Source organism: Delphinapterus leucas, chromosome 10, assembly GCF_059928025.1.
Source record: "Delphinapterus leucas isolate spDelLeu-1000000601 "Yukka" chromosome 10, BTC_Dleu_Yukka2, whole genome shotgun sequence".
NCBI classification, from domain to species: Eukaryota; Metazoa; Chordata; class Mammalia; order Artiodactyla; family Monodontidae; genus Delphinapterus; species Delphinapterus leucas.
In genome coordinates, this window is record NC_143138.1 from 93,260,804 (window position 1) to 93,277,201 (window position 16,398).

A 16,398-nucleotide genomic window follows, 5' to 3' on the forward strand; every position below is an offset into this window, starting at 1 on the left:
ATGCGACCTTCTGAGCTCCAGAGAGAAGTGCTTTGTGCAGTCAAATAAATTATCTCTTGATGGGGACGCACTGCATTTCTGAGGACAGTCTGATTAGACTCTAGAGGAACCAGAAGGCGAGGAGGGGGCTGCACAGAGACGTGGATGGCAGTGGGGATGGGAGCATCTAGCCGGGTGTCCGACTGTAAAACGTGCTGCTGCTCTTCCTCGTTTCACAACGAAGATGATATCGTCAAAGTGTCTTTGCTCAAAGGAAGTTCCAGAATTAACCGTGAGAGTCCCCAGTAAGCAGAGACGGTTAGAAAGAGAACCTTTTCTCCTTCTGTTGGCAGAGTCAACCATGAAAAGGATGGGTTTTCTCTCCCCCGTATTTACAGCCGTGTTACCATATATGTGCCTGCGCTAGGGCGTCTTACTGAGGCTTGTGCTTCTCTGGAGGGAGTGTCCTTGGTCTCCAGCCAGGAGATTGATCAAATGCTGGCAGCTCTTCTTTTTTCTGGGCATACTCTTGTTTTCCCTCTAAAAGGCCTTGTGGTTTTGCCTGGCTTTGCCCACCGGGGGCTGCTTGACCTAAAAGTGAAGTGGCGGCTATGGTCCCCCCCGTGTTTCTGAGTCCCTGAGGTCTCTTGGACCTCCAGGCGCTTGTAAGTCTCTGTGCATAAGCCCGCTTCTTTGCAGCCTAACTTTAAAGGGTGCTTTATGATTTCATTCTTTTTAAACAGTCATTTTTAAAGCGAGCAGCAATAAAACCAGCGCTGAAAGACTTTGGCAAAAGCCCTTTGTTTTGTAGGGGCTGGAGGTGATGTGGATATGCCAAGAAAGAGCAGGAAAAGCTGATGGATTTCTGTTGGCTACGTTTTTCAGCAGAAGAATGACTTTCCAAGCGTACCGTGCTTTCAGGCCAAGTAACAAAACTTGGGGTTCCATAGGTGTCATGCAGTCATCCATTCTTCACTTGGCATGCTTGGGTGGTTTGGGTCTTACTTGGGGAGAACATTCTGTAGGAGTTGGTGTTGGCATGTTCAGGTAAACGCATGTCACAGTGTGTCCCTTGTCTGCATTCATTTGGACTTGCTGGTTGATAGACTGATCTTCAACTGATCATAAGCCCATAAGCCCTCAATACGAGTAGCTTGTGAGAGTAGAAAAGAGAGCAGATCAGAAGGTAGAATAACAGCACACAGGAGTGTTTCCTGTGTCTTGCCTCCTGTGTGCTAAGTCCATTATTTCCTTTCTTTGTGTTTAATCCTCAACACAACTTTATGAGGTAAACCCTCAGGATCCCCATTCTGCAGATCAGTAGTTTGAGGCCCAGAAAGAGTAAGTGACTTGGTCAAGGTTCCGAACTTCCCATCACAGTTATAATAAAAGCCATGCATTTTACCCTTGTGAAGTCCCACTGGCACAGGCTTCTCTTTTCTCTGACCTTGCCCAGTACTTTCCTCCTTTCTCCATGAATTCTCCCGACTTTGCACTGGTTTTCTGTTTATTGAACTTGCCAAGCCCTTTTCTGCTGTAGGGCCTTTGTACTAGCTGTTTGCTCTGCCTAAAATGCCCTTCCGCCTGGTTTCTTTTGCATGACTGCCTCTGTCTTGACTTTCAGGTCTTATTTACATGTCTCAACTTGTTCCCTGACCAGCCATAACTGATATGATTGGGTGACAGTTTTAATTCTCGGCATAGTACTTATCATTGTCTGACTTGATTGTTTTATCTTTTTTGTTTGTTTACTGTCTTCACTAGAATATGTGTATCATGAGAACAGGGACCAGGACTGTCTTATTTGACCTACATCCTCAGCACCTGGAGTAGCAGTAATATATAGTAGGTACTCAATGTGTCAAATAAAAAGGATTTAAGTTTCGAATCAAGGGGTCCTCTCTAAAGCCCTGGCTATTAAGTTGTATGGTTTGCATTTTAATCCTATTCTATTCAGTTTTTTATATTTATATGATATGAGTCCTAAGTACACGACCAGCCAGTGCCAGAGCAAATCTTAAAGAAAATTTGTAGCAGCCTCTGTTGGGCCTCAAGAGCTCTTTACATGCTTAAAAATTACTGAGGACCTCAAAGAACTTCTGTTGACATGAGTTATACCAATCTGTATTTATAATATTCAAAATGAACCCTGAGAAAATTAACACAGAAAATATAAGAAATAGACCTATTGCATATTAACACAGTAACATATATTTTTAATAGACAATAACTATGTTTTCCAAAACAAAAAAAATTGAGTGAGAAGAGTGGCATTGTTTTACATTTTTGAAAATTGCTTTGAGATCTGGCTTAATAGAAGATAACTGGACTCACATACCTGCCTCTGCCTTGAGTCTCTTGTAACATCACATGTCTTGCAGCCTCTGGAAAATTCCACTGTACGTGTATGACAGACTGAGTGAAAAGCAAATGACACCTTGGTGTTCTTATGAAAATAGTTTTGACTTTGAAGATTCTCCAAAAGGGTCTTGGGAGCTCTCAGGGGTCCCAGGGGTACCATTAAGAGCCACTGGCTTATAGGATAGGTAGGTAATTTGGAAGCTTGCATGGTGGCATGGAACATTTGGGAGAGGAAGGCTTTCTGTTCGGAAATATATGCATGGGAATGCGTTTAAGCTGTTCTTGCAGAACAAAATTGCTTCCCAGCTAAAGCTCCTCCTGCATTGCAAAGGAACAGTGAGAACTTGGAAGCCAATGGTACTTGTGTTCATCTTTTTGAGATGAGCAGGATTACACCAACCAGTCCAGAAGTTCTGCAGTGGGAGGGGTCATTAAAAAATGGTAAAGCGCAGGTTCCTCTCCTCTCCATGTGTGAAAACAGTCACTTCAAATGCAACTTCCTTAATGGCTGTTACTCTACAACCCCTTACATTGGTGGTTCTTGCAGCTGTTGGCCTTGGATGAAGTTGTGTCCTGTGATAGAAATTAGATTGTCTCGAAGCATTTTTTTCCTCGGGTTCTGTCACAACTAGTGTTAAAAGCATCAATGTGGAAGCTATTAGAAGTAGGTGAGGGAAATTCCTGGCGGTCCAGTAGTTAGGACTCTGCACTTCCACTGCAGGGGGCATGGGTTCGATCCCTGGTTGGGGAACTAAGATCCCACATGCCTCGTGGCATGGCCAAAAAGAAAAGTAGATGAGGTATTCCATGTTAGTCAGTTTAAGTGTTTAAGTAGGGTAAATGAGTGCAAATCCAGGTCTCTGGGGAGTATTTTGCATGTGTCTTGGGTGATGTATACAATTGTCAAAATTAAAGTAAGTGGGTGGGAAAACACATGGGGCAGTTGGTCATCAGGAAGTGGGTGATGCACCAGGGGCAGGCATGACGGGGGTCTTCAGTGCCTGACACCAGGGCTTGGAAGGGCCGAATTTAAGAGGGCAGTGTCAGTGGGTTTCTTTTTGTCCCCTGATTACTGAAAGTCAGACTGTTCAGCCCTAAGGGCCAGGTGGCTTCATCTTAATGAAATACAAGAGGCTTGCTTCTACATGTTAATAAAAATGTGTGAGTCTGTGGTTTTGGGGTCTATTCACTGCCATAAAGTAATGATTCTGATTTCTTCCCTTGTTCGTCCACCCTTGAGGATTAAGTGATACCTTAGTTAACTTCTTGGTTAATGAAAGTGTTCTAACTTGGTCTCATTTCAGGAGTTGCTAACTTTTAAATTCTGAATTGTGTGTAGGCGAAAGTTGAGGTTTTTTTTTTTTTAGAAAAACGAATATAATGCAATTAGTTAAGTATGTGCAGGAAAACTAGATGGGAAAAATGACAATCAGTGAGGTTCTGCCACAAAGCTTTTAGCAAAAAAAAAAAAATTGGATTTCTTTCCTATCTTGAACTGTTTAAAATGAAATGAACATACTTCTTTTTTGATGAGGCTGTGCTTTAGCCTGTCTTAACACCCAAGTGGAAGAGGTTCTAAATATTGAATTACATCATTCCTTTGAAGAGGTTTCCACCCTCCACCCCCGCCTTCCAGCAGGGGCCTGGTTTGATGTTAGAAGAAGGGAAAGTGGAGATGAAGTCTGGCTGTCTTGGGTATTTTGAATCTGGGGGCTGAGAAGCAGTACCTTGGATGACTTGTCCTACTGTCGGCCACTTAACGGGCCTGCAGAGGACTGAAACATTTCTGGGACCTTTGTTTATTTGAGTGTGTTTCCAGCAGTGTTGACAAAGTAAGAAGGATCTATCCAATAGAAGAATCACAAGTTATGGACAGAAGTGAGTGAAGACTTTGAAGGAAGAAAAGGGAACGTCTTCATTTCAGTCTCACTTGAAAATAAAAAAGTGAGCCCTTAGTAAGGGCCAGGTACTGGGCTGAGCACTTTGTGTGGATTATCTGGTTTTCCCCTCATGATGACCCTGCGAGATAGGAAGGGTGTTCACCGCATCTTTTTTTAATTTTTCTTTTGCGGTATGCGGGCCTCTCACTGCTGTGGCCTCTCCCGTTGCAGAGCACAGGCTCCGGACGCGCAGGCTCAGCAGCCATGGCTCACGGGCCCAGCCGCTCCGCGGCATGTGGGATCTTCCCGGACCGAGGCACGAACCCCGTGTCCCCTGCATCGGTAGGCGGACTCTCAACCACTGCGCCACCAGGGAAGCCCCCACCCCACCTTTTTTTATATGCACGAGGGAGTTGAAATTCAGAAGTTAAGTAAATTGCTTAAGAACACACAGCAGGGCTTCCGTGGTGGCGCAGTGGTTGAGAATCTGCCTGCTAATGCAGGGGACATGGGTTCGAGCCCTGGTCTGGGAGGATCCCGCATGCCGCGGAGCAACTAGGCCTGTGAGCCACAACTACTGAGCCTGCGCGTCTGGAGCCTGCGCTCCGCAACAAGAGAGGCTGCGATAGTGAGAGGCCCGTGCACCGCGATGAAGAGTGGCGCCTGCTTGCCACAACTAGAGAAAGCCCTCGCACAGAAACGAAGACCCAACACAGCAAAAATAAATAAATAAATTAATAAACTCCTACCCCAACATCTTCTTAAAAAAAAAAAAACAAAACAAAAAACACACTGCAGCTAACTGATGATGCTGGGATTTGAATCCAGGTGTTCTGAGTCAATGTTTCTAACCTTTTTGGACATATTAAGGGATGGTCAGTGGGAGAGGGGTACTTCTTTTCAGGGATGGAAGTTAGATATTTTGTTTCTGGCTCTCCAGATTTCTTATAGAAATCTGTTGAAAAGGGCCAGCAGGCCTGTATTCTCCATTCTTGATCCAACAGTATGAACTTGGCTTTTATTTGTTTTAGGAAAACAATCCCCTAAAAACCAGTGTAATTTCTTTTAGGCAGCAGACAAGTTGATACTGTAGTACGTTGAACCCAAGTTCGACTGCTTGCCGTGTCCCAGGCACTGTACTAGGGACTGGGAGGCAGTGGGGAAGAATAATTTTGCTGTTCTTACTCTCGTGGACTCACAGTCTAATGGTGAAGACAGGTAAACAAGCAACCAAGTGAACAGGTGATTTTAGGACAGTGGTAGTGGGCCCAGATGGGGTAATTGGGGTGCTATATAGAGAAGCGTATTGCCAACATATAACCCAGATTTGGGGAGTCTGAGAGGGCCTCCCAGAGGCAGTGACATCAAACTGGGATTGTAAAGGTGACTGGAAGTTAACCACAGGGGGTGGTGGGGAGGCGAGGGGAGGAGTGTCAGGCAGCAGGAACGGCATATGCCAAGGCCTGGGGAACAGGGAGGCATACAGCATGTTGGGGAATCTGGAAGAGTTCATCATAGCTGGAGTGTAAAAGCAGTGTGGAGAGTACAGAGAGACGAGGAAGGAGAGGTAGACAGGGACCAGATTATGGAGAGCCCTGAAGAGATTTGGGAAGGTTTTAAGTAGAGGAATGACATCGTCTGGTTTATGCTTGTAGAAGGTCATACTGGCTGTGCGTGTAGAATAGATGCAGGGAGAAAGACAGATTCAGAGAGATGAATAGGAAGGGTTTATGGAGCCCAGTTGAGAAATAGTAATGGCTGCAATTGGGCCGGGGAAGAGGAGTTCAAAAGAATTGGGGGAGTCAAGAAATATATTAAAGCTTAAACTCTGTAAGATTTGATGCCCATTAAACTTCTTCATTCATATATTTGACATACTTACTAAGCACCTACCATGTGGTAGGCACTGGTGATGGGAATGCAGTGGGTATGCAAAACAGATCCCAAACAGATCTGGGATTTAAGTAGGGCAAGGGATGAGATAGGGATGAGTGTGTTCTAGGCCCAAGGGAACAGCATGGGCAAAGGCCCTGTGACAGGGAAAAGGAGAGAGGGGAGACAGGAGATGTCACCAGACTCTGTGGAGGTAGATGATGTGAGTATGGAGGAGGAGAAGAGGGTTGGGCAGACAGGTGAGTTCTTTTTGGTACATTGAGATGCTGTGGGCATTTAGGAGCTGAATCCCAGTAGCTCTTGGCCATGAGACAGATTTGGGAATCCTCATCCTAGAGAAACCACTGGAGCCAGCAGAGTGGACAAGATGACCAGGCAGGTATAGAAAAGGCAAAGAGCAACACAGATTCTGTGACCACGGATTTCTTCTCCAAGGAGATCTCTGAATTGGTGCATTTTCTTTTTTCCAGGCTTTACAGTGTTCTTTATACTTGTGGAAAGCTTGGTATGTCTGCTTTTCTGTGAACTCACATTGATTTTTTTAATTGAAATATGATTCACATACAAAAAATGATAACCCTTTTAAAGTATACAATTCAGTAGGACTTCCCTGGCAGTCCAGTGGTTAAAACTCCATGCTTCCACTGCAGGGGGCACGGGTTTGATCCCCGGTCTGGGAAGTAAGATCCCACATGCCACGTGGCACGGCCAAGGGGAAAAAAAAAAGTATACAATTCAATGCTTTTGAGTATTGAATTGGCACATTTTTATTCCCACCTTGCTTACCAATAGAATCCGACATCCCTTTTCTTTATAGTTTGCTCAGGGAAAAGTTTCAGAGGACAGTGAATTGAAGCTGGGCCAGCGGGTGATGTGAGGCTCAGCAAAGCCACCACAGCTCCATCTGCCTGAGGACGTCACAGAGGCAGTAGTAATCCACCTTTCTCTACCCTGTTCGAGCCTCCCTGGGGGAATCCTGTTTTAGAAGGTGCATCAGCTGGTTAGAGCAGTGGTAGGAGGTGGAGGTGGTCTAGAAATGGCTTCTGTAGATGGCATGATTTACTTTCTGCCGAGTACTTTGGTGGGTGCTTCATAAACACAATCGTATTGAGCCCCTGACCACCTGCTGAGGGAGGTACTCTTACTATCCCTCTTTTATAGATGGGAAAAGCGAGGCTTAGGGAAGTTACGGATCTGGCCTGAAGCCGTGCAGTGATGAGCTGGCAGAGCTGGGGTTGGAACCCTGGCTCTTGAGGCCAGGTGCTGTCAGGAACAGGGGAGGATGCTGATGCTTTGCAATCAGAAGCCATGTCTTAAGGAGAAATCAGATAGAGAGCATTCACATACTCAGACGTCTTTGAACATTGGAAGACAGATCAGTAGCAAAAATTCTGGGAGGCGTTTGTCCTTGTGTGTGTGGGGGGGACAAGGGCAGGAGTGTCTTCTGAGTAGACTGTTTGAACCTAGGGTAAACCTCATTGCCAGGTGTTCAAGCAGAAGCGAAGACTATACCTAGGCGAGATGGGGGGTGGGGTGGGACGGGTGGAGTTCTATCATTGGGCAAGAGATGGAATTACAGGCTTTGCAGGGTTGCTTCTGCCATTTATTCTTTGATTCTGTATATTTGGAAAGGCCAGAATGTTCTGTGGTTGGGAGTTGAGTATAATTCTGCATTGTTCAGCTTTTTCTCAAGGGGTGAATTAGGGAGGGTAATTATCTTCCCTAAAGTGAAATGTATCATCATGGGTCATACAGGAGTTCATTTGTTGATACCCAGCTGACTTTTTATGCAGGGGATCCTTTCCTTTGCTGAGTTTAAATTTTTAAAAAATTTATTAATTTTCCAGTTTTATTGAGATACTTGACATATAATATTGTATAAGTTTAAGGTGTACAACATAATGATATATGTATATATTGGGAAATGATTACCACAGTAAGTTAATATCTGTCTCCATACATAGTTAAAAATTTTTTTCCTTGTGATAAGAACTTTTAAGATCTATTCTCTTAGCAACTTTCAAATATACAATACACTATTGTTAACTGTAGTTGTCATGTTGTACATTATATGCCCAGAACTTATATAATGAACAGAGAAAGTTTAATATAAAGAATTCTTTTTATTTATTTTTTTACGGTATGCGGGCCTCTCACTGTTGTGGCCTCTCCCATTGTGGAGCGCAGGCTCAGCGGCCATGGCTCAGGGGCCCAGCCGCTCCGCGGCATGTGGGATCCTCCCTGACCGGGTCACAAACCCATGTCCCCTGCATCAGCAGGCGGACTCTCAACCACTGCGCCACCAGGGAAGCCCCTTTTTATTTTTTAAATTGAGGTATAGTAAATTTATAATATTATATAAGTTTCATTTATACAATATAGTGATTCATAATTTTGAAGCCCAAGAATCATCCAGAATTCCACCTCACCTCATTAAAAAAATAATGAAAAATAGCTAGCATTGAGCAGTGAAAGTCCGCCAGCCCCTGTACTGGGCACTTTGCACGTACCATTTCATCTATTCCTCAACTCCTTGAAGTATGTATTATCCCCATTTTACAGATGGGGAAAGGAAAGCAGAGAGGTTTAAGTGGCCTGGATGACAGTGGTGGACTAAAAATAATAGTTAGTAGGCCAAGAGACAGTTGGAGCTCTGGAGCTGACCACCTGGGCTTGTTTTCATAGATGTCTGGTGACCAATTCAGAGTTTGTTAGCAAAGAGCCCTAGGTGTCCATATAGTGTTTGATGTACCAGGGTCATGCAGCTCAACTGCAGGTTGGCCCTGGCTCTGTTTTTCCCTTAGGTGATCCCCAGCCACTGTGTGAGTGACACAGGAGCCCTGGGTACAGCTGTGAAGAGTTTGCAGGCACAAGTGGTCCAGGATCAGATAAAGAGGCAGGCTCTCCCACCCTGCTTCTAAACAACAGGAAGTCTTCCATAAGATCGCTCCCAGGCCCATGGCACCGGCTGACTTTCCACCTCCTCCCCTCCAGGCCCCAGAGGCCTGTTCTGTTGACTATCGTGGCCTTTGTTTTTACTTCCAGGACATCACTGATGATTGCACCAGAACCTCTCCTCCCCTCCCCCCTGCGCCTCCTCCCCTCCCCCCTCCTCCTCCTCCTCTGCCTCCTTCCCTCCTCCCCCTCCTCCCCTCCTCCCCCTCCTCCCTTCCTCCCCCTCCTCCTCCCTTTCCTCCCCCTCCCTCGCCCTTCTCCTCTTCCTCCACTTGACTAATGGTAGGTGACGGGAAAGCTCCAAAGATTTCCAGCCAGACCAGGGAGGCTCTGCCTGGTCCTGTGTGAGGGTACTTATTGTTTGAGACCCTGGGGAAGAATCTGTCCCTGCCCTCGCTTCCCCCCCGCCCCCGGCCTTTTTAAAATTGGGACCCCTGGCAGATTGCTCAGTAGAGGATCATTAACCGTGTGGATGTATTGGCCTGCGTTTTCTGGGGGAAATGTAAAGCATGCCTAAAGTTTCTTTGTTCATCTACCTACTTAATAAGCATGTTGATGAGGAAGAAGATACTTAAATTTCTTCCCTATCAAAATATTATGTGGCGATGGTAGAAAAATTAGGAAATACCGAAGTAGAAAAATTAGCAAATAGAATTGTGCATATAAAAGAAAATCAGTTCTCCATAGTCCTGTCACCCAAAGAATAAGAATGGTTAACATTTTAATCCATGTTCCAGGTATCACCATTGAACAGTTCTGTTTACCAGTCACAGACCAGGGTTATAACCTGGGCCCTCCTGCTTGTTAATTATATGTGGCTTGGCCATCTTAACCTCTTTGTAGCTCAGTTTTCCCAACAGCAAAATGGGAATAATGGTAGCGCCTGCCTCATGCTGTGGTCCTGAGGATTTGAGAACATTTGTAAAGCTCTCAGCACAATGGTGGGCATGATAATGCTTGCCAAATGCTAGGCATTATTATTGGAAACCGTCGTAATGCAGAACCTTGCTGCACGAGTGTGGTCCAGACATCTACTGCAATTATCAACTGCAGGCAACGTTGAGTATGTCATGCTTTGTCATTCCAGAACACTGAATTTTGTCCACTTCTTCCCATTAAGGGCCTGAAACTTTTAGTAAGGTGACCAGGTGGTGCTGAAAGTTCAGTGAATAACAGTCATACTCCTATTTCCTGGCCTGGTCTCCACTGGGGCCAAATACTCATTCAAAGGCCAAGCCCGAAAGGAGAGTCATTCACAGCAGACAAGTCCCCTTGCCCTCTTGCCTGAGCACGTACCTGCTCTCCTGCGTTCAGCAACTTCCCAGTGTCCTTCTGGGAGGTCGAAGTGTGCAGACACAAATTTGGTCTGACTCAAAATTCAAACAGAACTTGTTTCCCAGTAATCAGTTCCAGAAGTACACTGACTTCCTGACCCTTTATGATGAAACTTTTATATATAAGCACATAAGGGAAATATTAATGCCCCTTAGTGGTTTTCATTTGTGCAGCTTCGGGGGATGTTGTTTAAAACATTGGTTTGCCTTTAGGTATAAAATATCCAGTTAGGAAGAAATGATAGGATGATAGCCTCGATTCTGGAGAGGGGGGCTTGGCAATCTGTCCCTCTGCATGTTGTCTGTCTTTCCCCAAGGTCCAGAGATGCTGGCTCTTCTGTTTGAGAGTTTGTGTTTTCAGCTGCTGTCCCTCTTTATACATAAGTTCAAGACAGTGCTCTTTATGTCTCTTGTAGCATCTTGGTTGTTGGGGGGATAAATGAGTTTTTCCTTGCTGTTTCTCGCAAGCAGTGAACTGAGGTTCTTTAATGGTTTGTTTTCTTACCTGCCGCTCCTGCTAAGGTAGGAGAAATGCTTCCTGAGGTTTCCTGCTCATCATTGCTGCATACTAATTCTGAAAAGAAAACTTGGCACCCAGAAAGCAATTTCAGGAGAGTATGCTTTTCCACGCCCTTACAACTCTTGTGGCTTTGCGGGAGGAATGCTTTCTGGCAAGGAGTCTTGAGTAAAGAGATGGGCAAAGATGTTTAAGGGGGTCTGGGTTTGGAGGAGAGGTCTGGGGAAGACCTAGGTGACCCTGAACGTTTACACACCAGGTGCCTGAGGAAATGATGGGGAGGTACTGCAGTCCACACCAGCACACACTCTTCCCATAAAACTGAGATTGTTTCTTTTTTTTTTTTTTTTTTGTGGTACACGGCCCTCTCACTGTTGTGGCCTCTCCCGTTGTGGAGCACAGGCTCCGGACCTGCAGGCTCAGTGGCCATGGTGCACGGGCCCAGCCGCTCTGCGGCATGTGGGATCCTCCCGGAGCGGGGCACGAACCCGTGTCCCCTGCATTGGCAGGCGGGCTCTCAACCACTGTGCCACTAGGGAAGCCCCTGAGATTGTTTCTTAGATGTCAATTTAGTTTTTTACAATTGGCTCCCACTCCTCAATATTTATGGCTCTGATGAAAGCTGTTTCTATGAGTCATGTCAATATTTTCTTTGATATTTGTGTGTGTGTGTGTGTCTACTAGGCTGTGTAGAGATTTCCTGAATTTAAGAGCATTTTCTAGGACTGCCCCTAACTAGCTGTGTGCGTTCCTGACCAAGGTTCTTAAGCAACCTCAACCTTACTCTTCTTAATTGCATTGGGAAGGGTTTGGACCAGGTGCTAAGATTCTTTCTCCCTGTGCAAGTGTTTCTTGGTGAAGTATGAGAAGGAAGGACCCTGGAATAGCATTTGGGTGAAGTGTGTAGGTTGTTGAATTCTTAAAAGGCTGCCAGAGCTTTGTGGTATTTATTACTAGGTTTCCTCTTATTAATTTCATTTTGTTGCTTTGGCACCTCAGCCCAGGCACTGCTGGACCCAAGTTTTATACCAGGTGTTTCCTTCTGACTGAACATTCCCTGAGGCAGATTGAATATGTTAATGTTTCATAAGTCAGACTTTCCAGCTCCTCAGCACTGCAGAGTTCTTGGCTGACTTCCTGCTCTCTTCGTATTCACTATTTATTATCGAGGGTCTTCAACTTGGAGAATTGGATCCAGGCATGGTTTTGTTAGAAACAAGCATTACTGTGGTTGGAATATCCTGAAATTAAAGAATATGTGGGAAAAATGTGGTTGCAGATGTCCTGCTTGGCTCAGTGAATTGCCTGCCTGTCACACTCCCATTTAAATTTGACTTTTAAGTAGGCCGCTTTGGAAAATTGAGCGAAGCCAATTTTCAGTGACTTTCCCACCCCCCCACCCCCCCACCCCCGAGCATTTCTTTCCTTCTAATAATGTTGCATATTTTACTTTGTCTAGGATTCTCAAGAAAGCCATGTCTGACAAGATGTCTAGTTTCCTTCACATCGGAGACATTTGTTCTCTGTACGCCGAGGGATCGACAAATGGATTTATTAGCACCTTGGGGTAAGAGCACTTGGTTTCTTGTGTGGCAGGATTTGTTTAAGACATCATAACATCAGCTTAAAAACTGATTTTTCTAGGACAAGAATGTTTCCATTTTACTGGCTTTTCCAGCAGTGGTTGGAATCATGAATATCAAATCTCACGTTAACCAAGTTTAACATCTTACACAAAAGTACTGTTTTCCTGTCAGTTCTGCAAGAGTGAAATCTCATTAGTTAGGACTCTGTTAATTCAGAATTTATCATAATTTCCTCTTTTTTCATATGTTCGGGGGGAAAGTGTTAAGTATATGGGATGAATTTTAAGATTAATATTTACAGACCCCAAGGAAGTGCTTTAGCTTTGTAAAAGCTCTTATTTTTACATGGTGACTTATTTGTTGTACAAGCAAAGACCAGAACTTACCAGATGCTTATCTCTCTTCTTCGGAGCAGAACTTTTCCTGCTTCAAGTTGCTGTGTGCATCTGAAAGTTACAAATTGCACAAAGTTCTTTAAATCAGATTTTTGGTCTTTTGTGCTTTCTTCAGTTTTTTTTTCCCCCCCAACTCTTAAGGGTATAAATACATTCCCTAATGTACTCATTTGATTATCTTCTCCCTTCTTTCCCTACTCCTATTGTCTAGAAGAGGAAATGAGAGGTGAATTAGCCCCAAAGGCAGACACAAGCAGAATGGGGAGTGAAGATGGTTAACTGCAGAAGAGTCACAAATGGCCTATAATGTCTTTGCTGGAAAGGAGTAGTGGGTGGCATTGTTGTATTTGGCAAGAGCTGATCTCAAATAGATGGGGCGAAGGAAGGCAACAGCTTCTCCAAGAACCTCATTCTTACAGCAGCCAGAACCTTCATTTTAATCATACTTCTTAAAGTATGCTTGTTCTCTGGTATTTGTGCACAGTGAGTACTCTCAGGCTCTCTTTCAGTTACTCCAGCCTCAAAGAGCAAGTTATGTCAGGTAAAGAGTTCTATAGCTCAACTGGACCTCTCTGAATAAAGATTTTATTTTCAAGAGTCATCTGATAAAAACAAGTCATCCATGACTGCCTGATCACCAAATCAAGTGATTTTTTTTTTTTTCTCAGTCCTTACCTTTTTTTTTTTAACTTCTCTAAAGACCCACCCTTCACATTTTACCTTCTGTGGCTTTTGGCAAAGAGTCCTGCTGCTTTGCCTCTCTGTTGTCCCTTTTTTCTTCTTGGCTGACTCCTTGCTTTTTCCATCTGTGGTTGAATCTTGAGTCCTCTTCTTATTTTTCACCCATAACAGCACCAATAATAAGTAGGAATGGTAACTCATTCCACGAATCCTATGGGTGTTTACAGCTCTGTGCCGCGTACTGTACCTACACCATCCCTTTAATCCCCAAACAGCTTTTTACAGTGAGGACTGTCATTATTGCTATTTATGGGGGCAAAACCTCTGAGCATCAGAGAGGTGAAATCACCTGCCCCGGGGTTTCACAGTTGCGAAGATTCAGGACTCTAAGACCAGCGCTCCTAACGGTTGCCCTTGACAGGGCAGACTTTTCCTTCCTGGCTTTGCTGACCACCCCTCTCTGGCTGAATTGGCTCACCACCCTCCTAACTGCCTGCCCAGAGCTCTTACCTGGATGCCTTGTTAAACCTCAGCCCCACTCTATGCCCCATCCCTCCTCTTTGGCCCCAGTTTCTTTTAACGGTGCCACTGCCCTTCCAGTCACCTGGGCACGCTTCCTGTCACTTGCTCAGTCTACTGTACCAGCCCCTATAAGGTTAATACCTCCTTTTCTTCCAGAGCATCTGTTCTTAGATTTCGTATGAAGTGCAGAGCTTTCTACGCGTTTTCCTCAAGTATTATGAACAAATTAATGATAAGGTCTCCCCCTTTAACATGAGGATGGCTCTTTTATGAATTTTGGGCCCTAGTCCTTCCTTTAGATGAATATTTTATTCCCTTGGTTCTCTGCACGTATTTGAGGATAATTGGCGTAGAAATGGATTTAGAAAATAAAGTGTGACCTTTTTCCTTCTCATATTTCTTACATTTATGGAGCAGCAGTCATGGTTGACAATGAGTGACTGCCAGTTTTTGTGGAATCACCCTCCATCTCCATTTATGTTGCCCAGTTCCACTTATATAGATGGTGGTTACCTCCAAATGGCTTTATTGACTCACTGAACTTTAGAACTCAACTAGGACCTTGTACAGCCCAAGTGTATGACATGCAGTGTCAGAGAAGTGCTTCTGAATCACCTGCAGAACTTGTTAAAAATAAAGGTTCTTGGGTCCCATTCTGGAACACGGCTTTAGTAGGCCTGGGGAGGATGGGCACCGGGTATCAATATATTTAAGAAACAAAAAGTCTTATGAACATCTGCCTACTTGAGAGTCCTTGAGACCTACTCTTCGATTTTACACATGAAGAAACTGAGACCAGGAGGAGTGAAGTGATGGAGTTAGCGTCGTGCTGCTAGTAGGTGGCCGAGTGCCATCTACAATTCACTTTCTTCTAGCCTAGACTGGGCCCCTTTCTCCTACCTCTTCCTGCTTGTTTGAGAGCTTGATGATAAATTAACCCAGTCCTGCATTGGATTCCAAGGCATTCCCCCCGGCCCCTGCATACACATATTATATTTGATCTGGTGGCATTACCTTATTTATACTCACAGAGGCTCAGTGATTCTTGACTTTCTGCTCTTGATTTTTGCATTACAGTTCAGGCTGTGACCACACTGTCCCTCTTGTTGATGCAGAGGGCTCTTGTGTCTCGGAGCTGAAGGAGGCAAATTGCTGGTGGGACACTTTTGATTCATCCACCAAGTAAATACTGAGCACCCAGCCTGGGCAGGAAGTATGCTGGCCCCGGGCACCTTCTGGGCCACAGAGCCGGCAGATCTCTGCCCTCATGGAGTTCGTAGCCTAGTGCACCATTTGTGTTTCAGCCCAGTGATATTGGGGCGACAGAGGAGAGGCAGAGAGGGCCTGGGGCAGGAAAGGCTTGAGGGCCTTCATGGAGAAGATGGGGGCTCTGAATCAGGGTCTTGAAAGACGTGCAGGACTTTAGGAGTTGTCAGGGAATTTTGGAGGAAGGAGCAGTAAGATTTAAGGCCGGGTATTTAATGGTACCTTGCCTTTGGGATAAGACACAGATTAATGGAAGAAACCCTGGAAGACCATATTAACTGGGAGCAAATTCTGTGGTCACTTGGAAAATGAGCCAATCTTACCGATACCACTTTTAGGAACTTGGAAAAGTCATTTAAACTCCTCAGAGCTTCAATTTCCTCATCTGTTCAAACAAAAATATTGTTTTAAAATCGGTTCTTCTAAAAGCATTGTACAAGTCAGATTGTTCAGTTGGGACTTTTTTTTTTTTTGCGGTACACGGGCCTCTCACTGTCGTGGCCTCTCCCGCTGCGGAGCACAGGCTCCGGACGCGCAGGCTCAGCGGCCATGGCTCACAGGCCCAGCCGCTCCGCGGCATGTGGGATATCTTCCCGGACCGGGGCACGAACCCGTGTCCCCTGCATTGGCAGGTAGACTCTCAACCACTGCGCCACCAGGGAAGCCCTCAGTTGGGACTTTAAACATGGGGGCTTTATATATAATTTGGGGCTGGTTATTTATCTGTAATTTTTGCACTAGTTGCTTTTGAAGCTCCAAAGTCCTTTCTTACTTCGATGCTTTTGTATGTGCGGTTCCCTCCCCCTGAAAACGCTCCCCTCTTCTTCATCCCCCACCTTGACTTCAGTTTCCAATAGCTCCAGTTTTCCCTTTTCCACCAGCAGCTTTTCAGATGGCCTCAGGCACAGTTAGTTTCTGGCTGTGTTTTGTTCTCTTCCCTTACAGCCTTTGGTTTATATTCTTGTTATCAGTTTGTCTTTGTGGCTCCTGCACAAACTAGCCTTGAGCTCCCTAAGGGCAGGGACCTGG

The 16,398-nt window shown here is 45.0% G+C and overlaps 1 protein-coding gene across 1 annotated transcript in view; it reads left to right on the plus strand.

Moving 5' to 3' along the window:
• ITPR1 (inositol 1,4,5-trisphosphate receptor type 1) overlaps window positions 1-16,398 on the plus strand; it is a 320,331-nt gene that overhangs the window by 12,544 nt on the left and 291,389 nt on the right. Inside the window, exon 3 of the mRNA XM_089919578.1 lies at window positions 12,379-12,486. Coding sequence (XP_089775704.1) covers window positions 12,395-12,486 — 92 coding nt within the window. The 5' untranslated portion in view covers window positions 12,379-12,394. The remainder of the gene's footprint in view (window positions 1-12,378; window positions 12,487-16,398) is intronic.